Source organism: Tachysurus fulvidraco, chromosome 15 (genome assembly GCF_022655615.1).
Source record: "Tachysurus fulvidraco isolate hzauxx_2018 chromosome 15, HZAU_PFXX_2.0, whole genome shotgun sequence".
In the NCBI taxonomy this organism is placed as follows: Eukaryota; Metazoa; Chordata; class Actinopteri; order Siluriformes; family Bagridae; genus Tachysurus; species Tachysurus fulvidraco.
In genome coordinates, this window is record NC_062532.1 from 5434357 (window position 1) to 5454442 (window position 20086).

At 36.5% G+C, this 20086-nt stretch overlaps 2 protein-coding genes across 2 annotated transcripts in view; one reads left to right on the forward strand and one right to left on the reverse strand.

The window, feature by feature from the left end:
* LOC113659134 (carcinoembryonic antigen-related cell adhesion molecule 5-like) overlaps positions 1 to 20086 on the forward strand; it is a 569148-nt gene that overhangs the window by 367396 nt on the left and 181666 nt on the right. The window lies entirely within an intron of this gene.
* On the reverse strand, positions 1571 to 12267 carry LOC113640611. Its single transcript, XM_047801221.1, has 6 exons — positions 12238 to 12267; positions 11939 to 12062; positions 5899 to 6216; positions 3074 to 3316; positions 2284 to 2601; positions 1571 to 2021 (listed from the first exon to the last, which is right to left on the reverse strand). Exons 1-6 carry the CDS (start codon positions 12250 to 12252, stop codon positions 2005 to 2007), a joined length of 1035 nt encoding a protein of 344 aa, XP_047657177.1. The 5' UTR covers positions 12253 to 12267; the 3' UTR covers positions 1571 to 2004.

Below are 20086 nucleotides of genomic sequence, written 5' to 3' on the forward strand. Positions count from 1 at the left end.
CTCCAGTCTAAGTCAAAGAAAGAAAGACAGAAATACAGATTATAGAATAAAAATAGATGCATGTTTAACCTGTTAATTAAAATAAAATCTTACTATTGAGAACTGATCGATCGACAGCTGTCTGTTGCTGAATAAAATGTGCTTCTTTATTAAGGCAAAGTATATCCGATTGCAGCACTTAGACTTTTTGGAATTATGAAAACTTGTGCAGTCAACATCTCTGTGGTTTGGTTGTCCTGTTTGCAGAATTTGTAGTCTGTAAAATGTCTCACAACATCCTGGTTGTTTTGGCCTCCTCACAGTCACAAAAGCTGGACTGTGGAACACGACCATTGTGCCTGATGTCATGTCACTGTTTATGTCTATAATAGCTAAAATGTCTAAGGAGTAAAGTATCAATGTATTTAATAAAATGTCTCCACTATAACAAAACTACAAATGAACAGTATACATGAGCAGATCAGTTGATTTCTTGTGTGTGACACAGTGACATGGTCAAATAGTATAATGGATTTATTTACACAAAACTACAATTATGACATTGTTGGCAAATGTGAAATAATCTGTAATGTAATAGGCTTTACATTGGCTGTCATAACTAGTGTCATAACTGTACTGTATAAACACAGATTAATCCTGTACTTGTTTTTGTTTGAAAGAAAACGAAAGACATTTTTCCAACTTTCACACAATATTTGTTTAAAGAAATTCTTCACAAATTATTTCTTCAACAGCATGATAACAGCTTCATTTAAGCATTGCAGTATTTTGAATATTAAAAACTTAAAGCTTTAGAGAAATAACTCTTAAGCATTTGCGCTGGGTTCATCAAGAAATCTGCATGAAGCTTCAGGCTAGTTTAGTTTTTGAAACGAACATATGGATTGATATGTATTTCTTTTCTCTGTTCATTTTGTTGTTGATGGTTCAGGTCCGTAGCCAGACTATTGAAAGGGGGGTTCTTTTTAAAAAGTGGACCTTTTTGCAGTTTTTCTCCTTTTGTTTTTAATTATGACCTTTTATGCACTAATTTGTGCTGGATTAGCTTGTCTGCTGGTATCTTAAGGAGCACGCTTTTTGATGCACCTAAATTATTTACTGCATTGCTGTCAAATTAATTCCTCATGTAGTACCACCTTTGTCAGTCCATACACAGTTCATAAGTTTAAAGACCACACTAATTCATAAGTTCATAAGTTTAAAGACCAACAGATTAGATTTAATGAACTTTACCGAAGTATTAATAATAATTATTTTCATTATCATTTCTTGACTCTCTGTCAATGCCTCTTTGCTTGTTGCTGTATTTGTCTTGACACTTATGGATTTAGTACACTGGTCAGTTCCAATCTTCTTGGGTGCAATTATTATGCAACTAGTACGTCGTGTGTTAGCTGGGTAGGCATCGTAAATCAATTAATATACTAATCATTCCAGATAATTTACCTCAAGCAGTCTGCTTTGAAGTTCTCAGAGGAATAAAGACGCGCACCGAAGGAGAGGAGCATTTTCATTGGCTCCAGTCTGCCGGTATTGGCCAATCACAAAAGTCAATATTGCTCAGCCAAGATCACTGAATATCCCACTGTTTTATTATAATGACGGTATGTTTACATAGATATTATATTGTAGACTATTGGGTGGAGAAAATATAGAAATCATTTTAATTAACAAAATATATATATATAACCCCTCCCCCATCATTCAGAGGCGATGCTTCACCGTTGCTTTGAAAAGTGGATTTCGAGAACTCTCTCTGAACTGCACGCGTGGCGCACACACACACACACGTCCAGCTACAATAATGTATCTCATTAATTTGAAACAGCAACCCAGAATATTTGTCACAAGCATTCATTAAAACAATGATGACAATCACATGAAAAAAAAAAATTCAGAACCACCCCTTGCCAACGGGCTTGTGGTTATATGTTTCTGGTTGTTCAGGAGGGATGAGCTGCTGACATGGAGGAAAGCAACCAGCCGTCGTCGTCTTATCCAGGTTTACATTCTTCCTTGATCTGTGTTTGAAAATGACACTCAGGTGATCACCACACTTAATGTGACACATAATTATTTAAGTTCTAATAACATTAAAAGCCTAGATTTTTTTTGTTTTGTTAAGTACTAAATATTTCTTACTAAATATTAGTACTACATACTGTACTAAAAAGTGAATAGAAATCTTGAGAGAGACTATAGTGTGGAATAATGTTTGTTTTATGCATTTTTTGAATAACTTGTAGTGTGTGTGTGATGTGATTAGAGGTTGTGTGGTCCTACCTTCAATGTTCACCTGGAGAGTATAACTGCCTTTACTTCTCCCGTCTACATCATAGATGCCTAAAGTGTATGTTCCAGAGTCATTCCTTTCTGCACTGTTTAGTATCATAGTTTTATTGTCATTAACATACAGCCATCTTGGAAGACGTGGTGTTGGTGGGGAACTTTGGGTTTTTCTATATCTTAAAATTAAATTAGTGGTCTTTAGGTCAAACCCATCCTCCAGCGGCATTTGCAGGTGCAGTCGTTGTCCCTCAGCCACATAACACTGTTTACTCTGATTAAATCTACAGACAACATGATCCTGAAACTGTGAACCTGCAGAGGAAGAAAAAATCATCAGAATTCTGTTAATATGATTGTAAACTGAAACACACCTCTGATCTGTGTAAACTTCAAAAGTCTGTGTTTATCTTCCGCAAGTGATTTACGTAGAGAGACCCCTTCCACAGACATTTTTGAGTAACTCCAACCACTCCCACAGAAACTTGTGACTAACTCCACCCACACCCATTATATCAGGTGGAGTTAGTCACAAGTTTCTGTGGGAGTGGTTGGAGTTACTCAAAAATGTGTGTAAGGGGTTAGTTACAGGTGTTTAAGGGTCTGTGGAAGTGGGAGGGGTTAATCAAAAATGTCTGTGTCAGTGGGTGGAATTATTCAAGATTTCTGGTGTGGGTGCAAGAGGGATTAGTTTTAACCAGATATCTGGCTGATTGTCTCTGTGTACACAAACTGCTGCATTAGAATTTTGTTCTTCAAATCCTTTCTTTATAAAAGACAGACTCACCAGGACATTGGTGGAGTTCAGCAGTATCGTGGTCACGGCTGACATGATTTTCTACATGGCAGGTGATATTTCCTTGATGGTCTTGTTCCAGTGTGACAGTGCTGGTCCTGTTCTCCATTTGAGGGAGTGTGTTAAAGTCAGAAGTCCAGCTGAAGTGAAGGTTGTCTCCATCAGCAGAACAAGTCACTTTCATGACTCCAGAGGACAAGCAGCTGTAGGACACTTTCACTGAGGACACCTGAGCTGTAGATTAGAGATAAACACCTGAGAATAAATTCCTAAATACATTATCAAACTAGAAATACAAGAACATATCAGAAAAACATTAACATAATCTCAAAAAAAAGGTAGAAAAACAATGACTTTTTCTTGAGCACTTTTTTACCGTCTTTTAAAGTTTTCAATACTAACATCAAAATTCGTAGATTTTTTGTGACATTAAGTATGCATATTTCTGCATTTTTAATTAGATGGAGCCTCATTTGCATAAATAATTATAAAATTATAAAAATAAATCTTGAGAAAGTGTGGATGAATGTTTATATTTTATACATTTATGAAATGTGTGTTGTGTGATGTGTTTAGAGGTTGTGTGGTCCTACCTTCAATGTTCACCTGGAGAGTAGAACTGCCTTTACTTCTCCCGTCTACATCAAAGGTGTTTAAAGTGTATGTTCCAGAGTCACTCCTCTCTGCACTGGTTAGTATCATAGTTTTATTATCATTAACAAACTGCCATCTTGGGAGATGTGGTGTTGGTGGGGAAGTTTGGGTTTTTCTATATCTTAAAATTACACTACTGGTCCTTACGTCAAACCCATCCTCCAGCGGCATTTGCAGGTGTAGTCGTTGTCCCACAGCTACATAACACGGTTTAATCTGATTAAATGTACAGACAACATGATCCTGAAACAGTGAACCTGCAGAGGAAGAAGAAATCATCAGCATTCTGTTAATATTATTGTAAACTGAAACATCTCTTATCTGTGTAAACTTCAAAAGTATGTATTTATCTTCTGCAAGTGATTTACCTATTGTAGGATTTTATTAAAAAAAAGGCAAACAAACAATATTGATAACAGCATCAGTGAATTAAGTATAAATAAATTAAATTTCAGCAAACTGTTGTCTGACACTGAAAATTGTGTTCTCCATGAAATTAGCATTTTTTCCAACATAATCCAAAGTAATTTTAGTTATATATGGAGCATGAAAAAAACACACAATATAAACAATTCCACATTTACGTTGAAGAAAAAAAATACAAACTGTTGCTATTGAATCATTCTATAAATAGGTGTTTCAGAACTTGGGAATTCTGCCGAATTTATTATTAATATATTTGTTGTTCTAGTTCTATCTATTATTTGTTTCCTAGCTGCACTAGGTGGCTAATGATGTACTTTATGTGGAGTTCAGCAGTATCATGGTCACAGCTGATGTGATTTTTTTACATGGTAGGTGATGTTTACTTGATGGTCTTGTTTATATTTTATACATTTATGAAATAACTTGTAGTGTGCTGTGTGATGTGATTAGAGGTTGTGTGGTCCTACCTTCAATGTTCACCTGGAGAGTATAACTGCTTTTACTTCTCCCATCTACATCAAATATGTATAAAGTGTATGTTCCAGAGTCGCTCCTCTCTGCACTGGTTAGTATCATAGTTTTATTATCATTAACAAACTGCCATCTTGGGAGACGTGGTGTTGGTGGGGAACTTTGGGTTTTTCTATATCTTAAAATTACACTACTGGTCCTTAGGTCAAACGAATCCTCCAGCGGCATTTGCAGGTGTAGTCGTTGTCCCACAGCTACATAACACGGTTTAATCTGATTAAATGTACAGACAACATGATCCTGAAACAGTGAACCTGCAGAGGAAGAAGAAATCATCAGCATTCTGTTAATGTTATTGCAGACTGAAACACACCTCTGATCTGTGTAAACTTCAAAAGTATGTATTTATCTTCTGCAAGTGATTTACCTATTGTAGGATTTTATATAAAAAAAATAGGCAAACAAACAATATTGATAACAGCATCAGTGAATTAAGTATAAATAAATGAAATTTCAGCAAACTGTTGTCTGACATTGAAAATTGTGTTTTCCATGAAATTAGCATTTTTTTCCAACATAATTCAAAGAAATTTAAGTTATATATGGAGCATGAAAAAAGACACAATATAAACAATTCCACATTTACGTTGAATAAAAAAAATACAAACTGTTGCTATTGAATCATTCTATAAATAGGTGTTTCAGAACTTGGGAATTCTGCCGAATTTATTATTAATATATTTGTTGTTCTAGTTCTATCTATTATATTTGTTTCCTAGCTGCACTAGGTGGCTAATGATGTACTTTATGTGGAGTTCAGCAGTATCATGGTCACAGCTGACGTGATTTTTTTTACATGGCAGGTGATGTTTACTTGATGGTCTTGTTTATATTTTATACATTTATGAAATAACTTTCCTGCCTCTGCCTTGTGTGTGCGGAGTTTGCATGTTCTCCCCGTGCCTCGGGGGTTTCCTCCAGGTACTCCGGTTTCCTCCCCTGGTCCAAAGACATGCATGGTAGGTTGATTGGCATCTCTGGAAAATTGTCCGTAGTGTGTGATTGCGTGAGTGAATGAGAGTGTGTGTGCCCTGCGATGGGTTGGCACTCCGTCCAGGGTGTATCCTGCCTTGACGCCCTTGATGCCTGAGATAGGCACATTCTCCCGGTGACCCGAGGTAGTTCAGATAAGCGGTAGAAAATGAGTGAGAGTGAAATAACTTGTAGTGTGCTGTGTGATGTGATTAGAGGTTGTGTGGTCCTACCTTCAATGTTCACCTGGAGAGTATAACTGCCTTTACTTCTCCCGTCTACATCAAAGGTGACTAATGTGTATGTTCCAGAGTCACTCCTCTCTGCACTGGTTAGTATCATAGTTTTATTTTCATTAACAAACTGCCATCTTGGGAAACGTGGTGTTGGTGGGGAACTTTGGGTTTTTCTATATCTTAAAATTAAACTAGTGGTCTTTAGGTCAAACCCATCCTCCCAGGGCATTTGCAGGTGCAGTTGTTGTCCCACAGCTACATAACATGGATTCATCTGATTAAATCTACAGACAACATGATCCTGAAGCAGTGAACCTGCAGAGGAAGAAAATCATCATCATTCTGTTAATATTATTGTAAACTGAAACACACTTTTGATCTTTGTAAACTTCAAAAGTCTCTGTTTATCTTCTGCAAATGATTTACTTATTTTGTTTGATTTTATATGAAAAAAGGCAGACAAACAATATTGCTAACAGCATCAGTGAATTAAGTATAAATAAAGTAAATTTCAGCAAACTGCTGTCTGTCACTGAAAATTGTGTTCCCCATGAAATTAGCATATTTTCTAATATAATCCAAAGATTTTAGTTATATAAGAAGCATGAAAAAACATAGATGATTCCCCATTTGCATAAACACAAAAAAACAATTAAAAATATTGAATATTGTAGAATCATATTGTAGTAGTATATTGTCTTTAAGTATTGTATTGTAGTTTAAGTATTAAGCCTTTAAAGCTAAATGTTAACAGTGGTGATGTAAAAAAAAAAAAAAAAAAACAGCCTGTGCAGGTTTAAGCATTAGGATTAATTCTGTATGTCAACATATGTATGAGACCATTTACTATGTCGATGCAGGTATTCACAGAAAAAATAAACTATATATTTTGTACTATTGAAAGGCATAGAGTGGATGGGGTTAGTCACTAGTGTCTGTGGGAGTGGATGGGGTTAGTTACTGGTGTGTGTGGGAGTGGGTGGGGTTAGTCACTAGTGTCTGTGGGAGTGGGTGGGTTTAGTCACTAGTGTCTTATTTCTTAGAATATCTAGATTTCTTAGAATTCATTTATATTGATATTTGTTTGTTTATTTTATTAAAACATAATTTGATTAATGAAGCTATTCACAGAAAAAATAACATTCTCTACTTTTTAAGTGCAGGAAGTGTTCATTAAAAGCTGACCGATTTACTGATATCTGATCTCACAGGTTTAAACTACATTTAGACCATTTCTCATTTCATAAAGCAGAAACTGTACAACTGCACATGTAGTAAATAAATGAATCATGCATTATTAGAGGATAAAACTTACCCATGACAACGTGGGTGTAAATCAACAGAACTCCAAAAATGACCTGCACTCTCATTTTGTCCAGAGAACAATCCTCTCTCTGTACTTGATGGAGATCTTGGACCTGAGTGATGAACGACTACAAAAGCAAGATGGAGCGTCGGAACCATTATATGTGGGTGGGACAGGACACACCCACTTTTTAAGACCAATAATATTGGACCCACCCACTTTTACCGTCTCTATTCAGCGCATATGTCTGTTCACTTTTAGAGCGCCGCCAGTCGAATCCATTCTGCTTTAGGAATGCCCTAATAAATTAATCTCCATTCCGCGTTTTACCTACAGCATTTACCACGCTCCTGTTTTCTGAAATCCATTCCACTTGGCTCACTAGAGTCCATATAAATTAAATTCCATTCCGTGTTTTCTCTACTCGCGCCTGCTACACATATCTAATGCTGAGTCTGGCTATTTGCTCACATACAGTACTACTGTCACTTAACAAAACACTGTCTATAAAGGCTAATGTTTTGTTTTTATTATTTAAAGAGTCTTTGTCAGATATTTGCTGTGTAGTTGTACTAGCCACTACTGTTTTAAGTACTGTTTTACCTTTTAAATCATGATATATTGTTCACATGTATTCAACAACAACAAAAACTGAGAGATTACAATAAACTTTATATCCTGTAAGTTGAACAAAAGGTAATGCGATGCACTTATTGCATCAGATGCAGCTGTTTTCATAAAATGTTAATACAGTATAATGACTCACGTGTCTGACCATATATAAAGCCATAATACCAATTTTGATGACACATAATTATTTAAAAAATACGAGGTTTCTGCCCGACAGCAATGATATGTAGCTTTAATTTGTTGTTTTATCAGCAGCAACGGCGTGTAACTAACTTATTTCTACCTGATTTAAGCTCAAATTTCACATTAAATGTCATTTATTGTTGGTTAATGTCCACTTTTAATATGCCATCTGAAGCAATGAAGCATGTTTGTGCAATTAATTTTAAAGCTTACTGGTTTGTCGTCTGCCGTGGGATGTTTTATAAATCAAAACTGTGCCGTGACAAAAAACATTTGGTTAACACTAACATTGATCTATTTCCAAGACTGCCAACTGTCATGCATTCAGCGTGAGACTCACACAGTTGACCCAATTCTCACGATCTCACGCCACACTCCTATATTCTCACGCAGACTGGTGCAGCAGTGAGGGGAAAAAAGAGAGACCAGACAGACAGTGTAGTGAGTTTTTTGTGACAATTGTGAGGGAAATACACAATTTATTCCCATAAACTGGGTGGGCAGGTTTGAGAGACTCTCCACCATTGCTAAATTGGTGTTAGTCCTGCCACACTCCAATGCTGATGCAGAGCAGGTATTTTCACTGGTGGGATTAAACAAAACAAAAACTAGAAACAGCCTGGCCCTGGAGGGAACACTGTCATCTCTAATGACAATCAAGATGGTAGACTTGGAGCCATGCTTCCAAATCAATGATTAAGGCTGCAAAATCAGCCACCAGCACTTACAATAGAGGACATGTTAATCTGTGAACATGTTAATCCAATTTCTGTAAAATGTTTGTGAAAATGAAATGTAATGTAAATCTCCCAAGAAATTCTGTACAGATACCAAACACTTTGACAATCAATATATACTTAATACCCTTCTGCAAGGATTTTGTGTTTGTATTTTTTTTCCACACCAAGCCACGCCCCTCCATAAGCCCCTCCTCATAACCAAAGCCCCGCCCCCCAATCTCACTCTAAACTGAACTCAAAAGATGGCAGCCCTGCTATTTCAGTGAATGATAAAGGCTTCATTTAAGCATTGCGGTATTTTGAATATTTAAAAATAAAGCTGAAGATAATTAACTCTAAATATTTGTGCTCTGTTCATCAAGAAATCTGCATGAAGCGTGAGGCTAGTTTAATTTTTGAAAAGAACATATGGATTGATATGTATTTGTTTTCTCTGTTCATTTCTTGTTGATGTTTGTATGTTTCTGGTGGTTCAGGAGGGATGTGTTGCTGACATGGAGGAGAGCAACCAACCATCTTCTTCTTATCCAGATTTAAATACTTTCTTGATCTGTGTTTGAAAATGACACTCAGGTGATCACCACACTTAAATCACCACAGAAGCTTTACATGTTACTTTTTTTTTAATTCTTACTTTTAGTTATCCTCTGTTTCCTGTGGATGTTGATGTAGATGTAAAATGCCACAATCAGAGATATCAGGATGATGATTTCCAAGAGCCACACAGACACAAACACCATGAAACCTGAAAGAGAGAAATAGCATGAAAATAAAGTCAGTACACAATCATTAGTCTCAGGGAGGGAATTAGTACATACAGGAATGTAAGAACATCAGAAAAATAGAGAAATTGAAAGACTTGCCACAATTATACTGTGCTGAAATGGTCAGTGCAGAAAAAGAAAGAAAAATCACCATATTAAGCAGATTATTTAGTGAAAAGCAACAATACAAACTGCTGCTATTGAATCATTCTATAAACAGGTGTTTCTGAACTTTTGAATTGTGCTGTATTTATTATTACTATATATGTTCTAGATATATCTATTATATTTGTTTCCTAGTTGCACTAGGTTGCTAATGATGTACTTTATGTGGTCTGGACAACTTACTTTCATTCCTTAGCTCTGTGATGTTCTATGTAGCTCTGTTTAGTGTCATGTAGCTCTATGTTGTTCTATGTAGCACCATGTAGCCATCTTATTATTTCTTATTTCTTATTTCATACATTTACTCTCAGTAGGTTTTTACCAGTCATCTGGCTATTTTGTCTTTGTGTTCACAAACTGCTGCACTGGATTTTTGTTTTTCAAGCCATTCTTTATAAAAGACAGACTCACCAGGACATTGGTGGAGCTCAATGGTATAGTGGTCACGGCTGACATGATTTTTGACATGGCAGGTGATGTTTCCTTGATCTTCTTTATCAAGTAAGACAGTGCTGTTCTTGTTCTTCAGTTGAGGGAGCATGTTAAATGCAGAGGTCCAGCTGAAGTGAAGGTTGTCTCCATCAGCAGAACAGGTCACTTTCCGGACCTCAGAGGACAAGCAGCTGTAGGACAATTTCACTGAGGACACCTGAGCTGTAGATTAGAGATAAACACCTCAGGATGAATTAGACACTGTATGATTAATCACATAATCAAATATGCAATAAGAAATAAACTTAAACATAGATGTGACAAATAATGATTTAAGTTCTAACTACATTAAAAGCCTAGATTTTTTTTCTTTTGTTAAGTATGTAATAGAAGCCTCATTTGCATAAACACTATAAATATGAAAATGTAAAAATAAATCTTGAGAAAGTCTATAGTGTGGATAAATGTTTATATTTTATACATCGATGAAATAACTTGTAGTGTGCTGTGTGATGTGATTAGAGTTTGTGTGGTCCTACCTGAAATGTTCACCTGGAGAGTATAACTGCCTTTACTTCTCCCATCTACATCAAAGGTGACTAATGTGTATGTTCCAGAGTCGTTCCTCTCTGCACTGGTTAGTATCATAGTTTTATTTTCATTAACAAACTGCCATCTTGGGAGACGTGGTGTTGGTGGGGAACTTTGGGTTTTTCTACATCTTAACATCAAACTAGTGAACTTTAGGTCAAACCCATCATCCAGCGGCATTTGCAGGTGCAGTCGTTGTCCCACAGCTACATAACACTGATTACTCTGAGTAAATCTACAGACATCATGATCCTGAAACAGTGAACCTGCAGAAGAAGAAAAAAAAATCATCTATCTGTGTAAACTTCAAAAGTCTGTGTTTATTTTTTGCAAATGATTTACTTATTTGTTGGATTTTATTAGGGAAAAGAGGCAGACAAACAATATTGATAACAGCATCAGTGAATTAAGTATAAATAAATTAAATTTCAGCAAACTGTTGTCTCTCACTGAAAATTGTGTTCTCCAGGAAATTAGCATTTTTTCCAACATAATACAAATAAATTTTAGTTATATATGGAGCATGAAAAATGACAAAAGATAGATGATACCCCATTTGCATGAACACATAAAAAAAACTAAATTATTTTAAATATTGTAGAATCATTTTTAGTAGTGTATTGTCTTTAAGTATTGTGATGAGATAATTTAGTCTGGTTGCTTTAGACTCCTTTAAAGATACATGTTAACAGTGATGATGGAAAAAAAGCCTGTGCAGGGTTAAGCATTAGGATTAATTCTGTATGTCAACATATGTATGAGACCACTGACTATGTCGATGCAGGTATTCACAGAAAAAAACGATATATATTGTACTACTGAAAGGCATAGAGTGGATGGGGTTAGTCACTCGTGTCTGTGGGAGTGGGTGGGGTTAGTCACTAGTGTCTGTGGGTGGGGTTAGTCACTAGTGTCTGTGGGAGTGGGTGGGGTTAGTCACTAGTGTCTTTAGGAGTGGGTGGGGTTAGTCAAGAGTATCGGATGCTGTCGAATCGTATTATAGTAATATACTGTACTTTTAAACAAATTATAGATTTCTTAGAATTCACTTATTTTGTTATTTGTTATTTGCAGGAAGTGTTCAATAAAAGCTGACCGATTTACTGATATCTAATCTCACAGGTTTAAACTACATTTAGACCATTTCTCATTTCATAAAGCAGAAACTGTACAACTGCACATGTAGTAAATAAATGAATCATGCATTATTAGAGGATAAAACTTACCCATGACAACGTGGGTGTAAATCAACAGGACTCCAAAAATGACCTGTATTCTCATTTTGTCCAGAAATATCCTCATATCCTCTCTCTGTACTTGATGGAGATCTTGGACCTGAGTGATGAACGACTACAAAAGCAAGATGAAGCTTCTTTTACAGAACTAATAATACTCAGAAACAGTAAGTTCCACAGTTAAAACTATTACCAGTCATTTCTTCTAGTGTTTGTAATGAAAGAAAGAAAGGACAAAAGAAAGAAAGAAAGAAAGAAAGAAAGAAAGAAAGAAAGAAAGAAAGACTTACTGTAAATAGATGCATGTTTAAGCAGTTTATTAAAATAAAATCTTACTACTGAGAACTGATCAATGAACAGCTGTCTGTTGCTGATTAAAATGTGCTTCTTTATTAATACAAAGTATATCAGAATGCAGCACTGAGACTTTTTGCACTTTTAAGTGAGAACTTGTGCAGTCTGCATCTTTGTGGTTTGGTCATCTTGTTTGCATTTTTTTTTCTCTACAATATCTCACAACATCCTGGTTGTTTTGGCCTCATCACAGTCACAAAAGCAGGACTTTGGTACAGGACCATTGATCCTGATGTCATATCACTGTTTATGTCTATAATAGCTAAAACATCTAAGGAGTAAAGTATCAATGTATTTATAGTCTTATAAGTGCAAATATAAATATATAGACTGGTCAATCAACTGTTTTTACAATTTTCAAATCTAATGTTTTTTTTATTATTTATTGATTAATTAGAGTTTAATGAGAGAAAGAGCATTAAAATAAAGTCAGTACATACCGTTAGCCTCAGGGAGGTTTTTAGCACATACAGGAATTTAAGAACATCAGAAAAATTGAGGAACTGAAAGATTTAACATTATTATTATACTGTTTGGGAAAAGCAAAAAAATCATATTAAGCAGATTATTTAGTCAAACACAACAATCGAAACTGCTGCTATTAAATCTTTCCATAAATAGACTGTGCAGAAGTAGGTTATGAAAAATAAATTAAAATGTATAATTGGTAGGCTTTTCAACTGCAGATCATATGCATATCTCTCTCACTCACTCATTTTCTACCGCTTATCTGAACATCTCGGGTCACGGGGAGCCTGTGCCTATCTCAGGCATCATTGGGCATCAAGGTAGGATACACCCTGGACGGAGTGCCAACCCATTGCAGGGCACACACACACTCTCATACTACAGACAATTTTCCAGAGATGCCAATCAATCTACCATGCATGTCTTTGGACTGGGGTGGAAACCGGAGTTCCCGAAGGAAACCCCCGAGGCACAGGGAGAACATGCAAACTCCCCACACACAAGGCGGAGGCGGGAATCGAACCCCGACCCTGGAGGTGTGAGGCGAACGTGCTAAACACTAAGCCACCGTTTATGTAGGCATCTTTAAGTAGCCTTTGAATTGTGCTGTATTTATTATAGTTTATTTGTCTGTTGTTAACTCTGTCCCTCCTTCTATTGGACACATAGGGATGATTGTCAGTGTGTTCCCCGCATCCCCTGTTTATTTGTCCTTGCCATTCCTGACTATGTGTGTGTGTGTGTGTGTGTGTGTGTGTGTGTGTGTGTGTGTGTGTGTTTGTGTGTGTGTGTGTGTGTGTGTGTGTGTGTGTGTGTGTGTGTGTGTGTGTGTTTGTGTGTGTGTGTGTGCTTGATTTTTCTATTGTTTCTACTTTCACTGTTTGACAAATCATTTCAGTCAATATCTGTAACACCCACTAACAAAACCCACTGATAACAGAATAAAGATTTAACAGAACCCAATAAATTCATACAGAAAGTCATCTTTGGTCATAGCAAAACTAACCATTCATTATTATATTAATTATTAATTATTAATAATAATATTTAATTATATATAATAATTATATTAATTATTATCAAACTAACCAACTAACTATTAATGGTGTGGTTTGAATTAGTTTAAAAACTAGTTTATTAATTTTGTTGTAAAATAGGACGACTGTTTTCATTAGAACATCAGAAGTGCAAACTTTAAATGTGTAAGTACTTTTTTTATGATGAGATTAGAGGTTGTGTGGTCCTACCTTCAATGTTCACCTGGAGAGTATAACTGCCTTTACTTCTCCCGTCTCCATCAAAGATGTATAAAGTGTATGTTCCAGAGTCGCTCCTCTCTGCACTGGTTAGTATCATAGTTTTTTTATCATTAACAAACTGCCATCTTGAGTCACGTGGTGTTGGTGGGGAACTTTGGGTTTTTCTATATCTTAAAATTAAACTAGTGGTCTTTAGGTCAAACCCATCATCCCAGGGCATTTGCAGGTGCAGTCGTTGTCCCAAAGCTACATAACACAGTTTAATCTGATTATATCTACAGACAACATGATCCTGAAACAGTGAACCTGCAGAGGAAGAAAAAATCATCAGCATTCTGTTAATATTATGGTAAACTGAAACACACTTATGATCTGTATAAACTTCAGAACTGTCTATTTTTATTTTCTCACTTGATTTACTTATTTTGATTTAATAAAAATTTTACTTGATGATCTGCTTTATATGAGCAGTTGATCTCTCTCTCTCTCTCTCTCTCTCTCTCTCTCTCTCTCTCTCTCTCTCTCAATATACATGATTACAGCTCCACTTATATAACAACTGTTTATATGGTGTCTTCCTTTTTGTTTTCTTTGATATGATGCAAAAAAAAAAAATTATTCATGAGTGTGTGTGAAATCGTGCCTTAAGAATTAACTCCTGAAGTTTTACATCCCTGTTAACTCATGGGCAGAAACTTGGTTAAACAGTCAGCCATGTCAATGTCTTTTTTTGTTTTGTTCTGTTTGTTTGTTTTTTAAAAGTTTACATATACATTTCAAATTTGTTCTATATTGTAATAATGATTTTAAAACATAAGAAACAAACAAGTAAATGATGAATCAGTTATTTTCAATCATTTTTACATTTATTCCTAACTACAGACTACCTGCATTAAGATACATTCATCTGAAAAATCATGAAAAATGTTAAACTTAAGATTTCAGGATTAAATGGATGGGTAATACTTACAAACAAAGGCAGATGTAAGTGCAGATTCTATTTATTATAATGTGCAAAAAGAACTAAATATGTGAAGCAGGACAACTCTAAACAAAAGCACTAGGAAGGAAAAGATTTGCCTGCTTCTAAAGGAAAATGCACACAAAGATTACTGATAATGCTGAAATTTGTATTTCTAAACTCAAACTAGCAACAACAACAAACAAATGCAAAACGTTTTCAAATTAAAATATAAAATAACACATTAAGTAAATTTCTATCTTAATGCAAGTTATACATGGTATTGCACACACCATTATTGATGATATTTGGAGGAATATTACATGTAATTGTTAAACTTGATTCCCTTACACATACATTTGCTTTTAAGCCTAATTATTAATTTTGATTATGATGTGATTGTGACAGGGGAAGAGGTTTCAGGTTGGGGGTAAAGAGTTTGTTCTGTCACCACTTTTGAATAAGAAACAATATCACGGCTATAAAACTTGTCAAAACTCCGCGAATCACAAAAGTATCAGTGAGAAGTTGAGAACACACGTTTAAACAGTGCATACACTTGAACTTGACTGCACATCACATTTTTTACTTTATTGATACTGCTTTTAATCGTAATGCAAAGACCGGTCATCGGTACATAAGCACAATAAAAGCACCTGCGCAGTGACAGGAAATATCATTTAACACAAAAAAGCCGCCTAGACGGTGGACTTGCGCTCAGGAATCTATTTATTTATTTATTTATTGAGCGGCGTGTGGACGAATTGTTTCTACGCACACACACTATTTCATTTCTTGATAACAGACCGCTGCTAACTATAACACCGTTGCCATGAAAAACAGAGCATTGCCATGGACACACAGGATTCTAACCGTAGAGACGGAGCGCACTATTTTCTTTAGCGGAAGCAATACAATTGTTCAGCAGTTTCGTGTTGCAGCCACAGGCGTATGAGACCTGTAACGAGCAACAGCGCGAAGCCGCGAACTCGTTCTGAATATTTTAAAGACGTAACAGCTGATGAAAAAGCAGAGACAATTGTAGACTGTCGCTGAAGAGCGATTTTATCTTAGTTTTTACTTTTACTTTTAATTTTACTTAGTTTATATTTTCGTCTCGTCTTTTTTCGTCAACAATAATGCATATTAATTTAGTCTTAGTCAGCGTTTTTGGACAGTGGCGCAGTCTTGTCATCGTCTGGCCTTAGTCATGAAAAAAAAAAGGTTGTTGAACATATTCCGTCTCGTCTCGTCTCGAAATTAACACTACATATAACAGAGGTAGCATTTTTTCTGGCCACCAGTTCAGTGACCGTCTGCTCGGCATCCATCTTCACCCGTTCCGCGCTGCACACCGGAAAAAGTCACGACATGACCATACTGTACGCGACACACGTGCACTGCCTAAACTGAAACTCACTGGTCTTTTTTTTTTTATTAGCGGATTGCGGTGTAGTGTATGAAATAGGTAAACAGCTTTCTGAGAGAATGGGTTGTCATGTCCACACGCATTTATTTATTTGTTTATTTCATAAAATCGCAGCATTTTGCATAATATAATCGCACAAGCTTTATATCGCGATTGCGATATGATTAATCGTGCAGCTCAAATTATATGTGTGTGTGTGTGTGTGTGTGTGTGTGTGTGTGTGTGTGTGTGTGTGTGTGTGTGTGTGTGTGTGTGAATATTTAATTTTGGAGTGTGCCGATGAATATTTGTGTTCATCAGCCACAAGACACGAAAGGCACTGATGTAGGTGAGGTAGGGTGGAGTCAGCGTTCACATTCATCCCAAAGGTGTTCAGTAGGGATGAGATCAAAAAACAACCACATAGGGGAGAGTGGGGTAAGATGACCCACCCCTTGTTTCTGGGCAACTATGCAAATTTGGTGTAATGTGACCATACATGCTGAAGGACTCCATCATTTGTATTTTTTTGTGAAGAGGAGAAGCACATGGGACAAGAGATAAGTTTTTTGTTTTTTTTTTCACAAAAATACTTATTTGCTTGTTAAAGTTGATTTTCAGCATTTCAGGTATACTCGCTGTTGTGCCAAAGCAAATTTATCTAGGTCTAAAGTTGTGTATGGTACATTTTGGTGATTTGTCAACATATAAAACCATGTGAATCATCAAGCTAAAAGTTAGCTTGAATTGCTAAGCTAGGCCATTTTTACCAAAATGGTGGCTATGGGGCAAAGTGAGCCAGATGATGTGGAGTAAATTGAACAAGTGGTTGGATAAATGAAGACACCTTTGCAGAGTTCTTTGAACATCTGGTTCAGCATACCAAGTGCTCCTCTGACCATCTCATAGTGCTACTACTTGATTTAAGCAAAGAGAAAGGGGATTGTTATGCTCACAATTCCACCCCACACATCTCATTGCCTGCAGCTTCTGGACAAGAGTGTCTATGGTCCATTCAAGACCAATTACAGCCGGCATATACTGTACCACATCCCTGTATGTGTGAACAAGGCTTTCATATCAGCAATGACACCATGGAATATCTGTTCTGGATTCAGGTCCACAGGGATTTTTCCTTACAACAGAGATATTTTCTCTGAGGCAGAATTTGAACCATCCATGGTGTCAGACAGACCAAACCCTGATGTGCTGTCTACTTCTGTAGAAGATCAACCCATGGCTTCAACCTCAACCTCTATGTAGGCTCTGTCCCACTGAATGATGTGCTGAAGAAGCTTCCTAAACCTTGAATGGTTGGACTTCAACTTTAACTGGTTTGTTTTGTGTTGTTTGAGGTAGCTTTAATAAATTACATTGTTTGGAAAGGTAAGTGAATTGTTAAAAAACTTTTTTAAAAGTTTTTTGTATTATACTTGCATAAAATAGGATGGTCAATTTACCCCCAAATGGCTCAATTTACCCACTGACTGGGATCAACTTACCCCTAGCCTGGGGTAAGTTGAGTCACATGAACACTTTTTTTTCTGAGGTCATATTTTCAAGGATCTATGTCATAGGTGCATTCTTATATTTTCAGTTGATAGGCAACATCCCAAATTAACAGTAGATGTCTTCGTTTTACTTCTGTCTAAATTTCCCTTGCCTGGAGATCCACATAAGTAAAATCTGGCTCATCTTACCCCACTCTCCCCTATAGCAGGAAAGGTCAGGTGACCCAATACTTTTGGAAATATAATGTATACCAAGGCCATATCCCAAACTGTAGGGAGATTCCAGCTCTGTCCTTGAAAACAACTCAAAATTATTGTGATGTTTTACAAATGACAAAATTAATGTTAATTAAATTAAGCACTTCATGTTTTTTTGGTTGACACCAGGGGCGGTTCTAGGATTTCATCTTTAGGGGGTTTTTAGCCCTCAGTGAGAATTTAAAACAAGAAGAGTTCTATATTATATATTATATGACAACTCTGGTAATAAGAATAGTGAAATTTCACTGCTTTTGGTTGGCGTCTTTGCGTCTTTCCGCCGATTAATGTTATAGATAAACGCCTCCTGCTCTGACTGCACGTACCTGTGCTTTTCCGTTCAAATAAAGCAGACAGCTGAAGACGCACTTTTGAAAGACTACAACACACGCGTGTAAAAGTATGGAATAAAAGCAAAGTAAAAAAAAAAATCGCTCTTGGATCAAACTGATAAATAATTTTCTTTCCCATCGACGACATGTCCTGCATTTTAACGTAATTTTTATTGTTTATTTATGAAAGTAAAAATTATCCTTATAGTTTTAGGGTGGCCGAGATTACAGACAGGGGGCTGAAGCAACCCTAAAAAGGGCTAGAACTGCCCCTGGTTGACACAATTTGCAACGCATTCGCCAGGAATCCTTTTTGACGCCGATTATTTCAAACATCTCCCTCATATATGGCCATGTGTGTTCATGAATGTCCTCGTTGTTAGTTATTTTAACATCGGTGACTCCCTCTGAATTAACATGAGCCATTCCTTTTGTAGGTGTGCTGCTCATTGTTAGCTCCGCTATCCTTAAGTCCTATTCGGACTGGATTAGTTTAACGTGGGGACGTGGGGGTAAAGTAATTATTACCAGAGCTTCTCTGTGATTTTAGTCCCGTCCGAATGCGCCATCTCGGTAATCATTACGGACAATGTCAGTAAAGATTACGGCGACTTTTACCTTCTGTAAAAAGGTCCGGAAAAATTACCTCAGGTAATACTAATCCCGTCCAAATCGACCCGCTGTAAATATGTACGGTTAAATTCCATCCTTTCCTGTTTAAAAGTAGTTTTTGGCGCGTTTTTCAAGCATGGAGGCGCCATGTTGTCTGTTTGCGCACGTGATAACAGGAAGCGACGTCATACGCACATGATAATAACATGAGGTTACTGTGGTGCGTAAAGCGAGTTACCCCTCCCACTTCTGCTAGTTTTACTGAGATGTCTTGTCCCGTGCGAATTAATATTCGAGACGTCCTGAGGTAAAATTGCATTACTCCACGTCCCCATGTAAAACTAGTCCCGTCCGAATAGTGCTTTAGTCTATGTCTGATAGCCAGTAAATAATACAGTACACCGGTCACATGGTGAAAAAGCCACACAATGATAGGATGATAGGCTGGAAACAGCGCTCAATAATAATTAATAAGAAGAAGAAATAATACTAAAAGTAACGAGTCCGTTTTGAAAATGTAAGAAGTAAAAAGTACAGATATTTGTGTAAAAATGTAATGAGTAAAAGTAAGAAGTTGTCCGAAAATAAAATAGTGGAGTAAAGTACTGATACCTGAAAAATTTACTTACTGTAAGTACAGTAACAAAGTATTTTTACTCTGTTACCTCCCACCTTTGGTCACGATACAGTGCCCTGGAGCAGGGAGGGTTAAGGGCCTTGTGTAAGGGCCCAACAGTGGCAGCTTGATGTTGTTGGGGCTTGACCCTTAATAACCCCGAGCCCCACTTGAGCTACCACAACCCTCACATCTCACACACACACATCATCACATCACACTCATCACTGACTCTGTACTCACAGCACAACAAAGAGATATTAACAAATATCTTTATTCTTGTTTAGAAATAAAGGATTAAATATAAATAAGCAAAAATATCTGTAATGAGTCCGTCTGTGTTTTCCTTTTTGTCTGTCT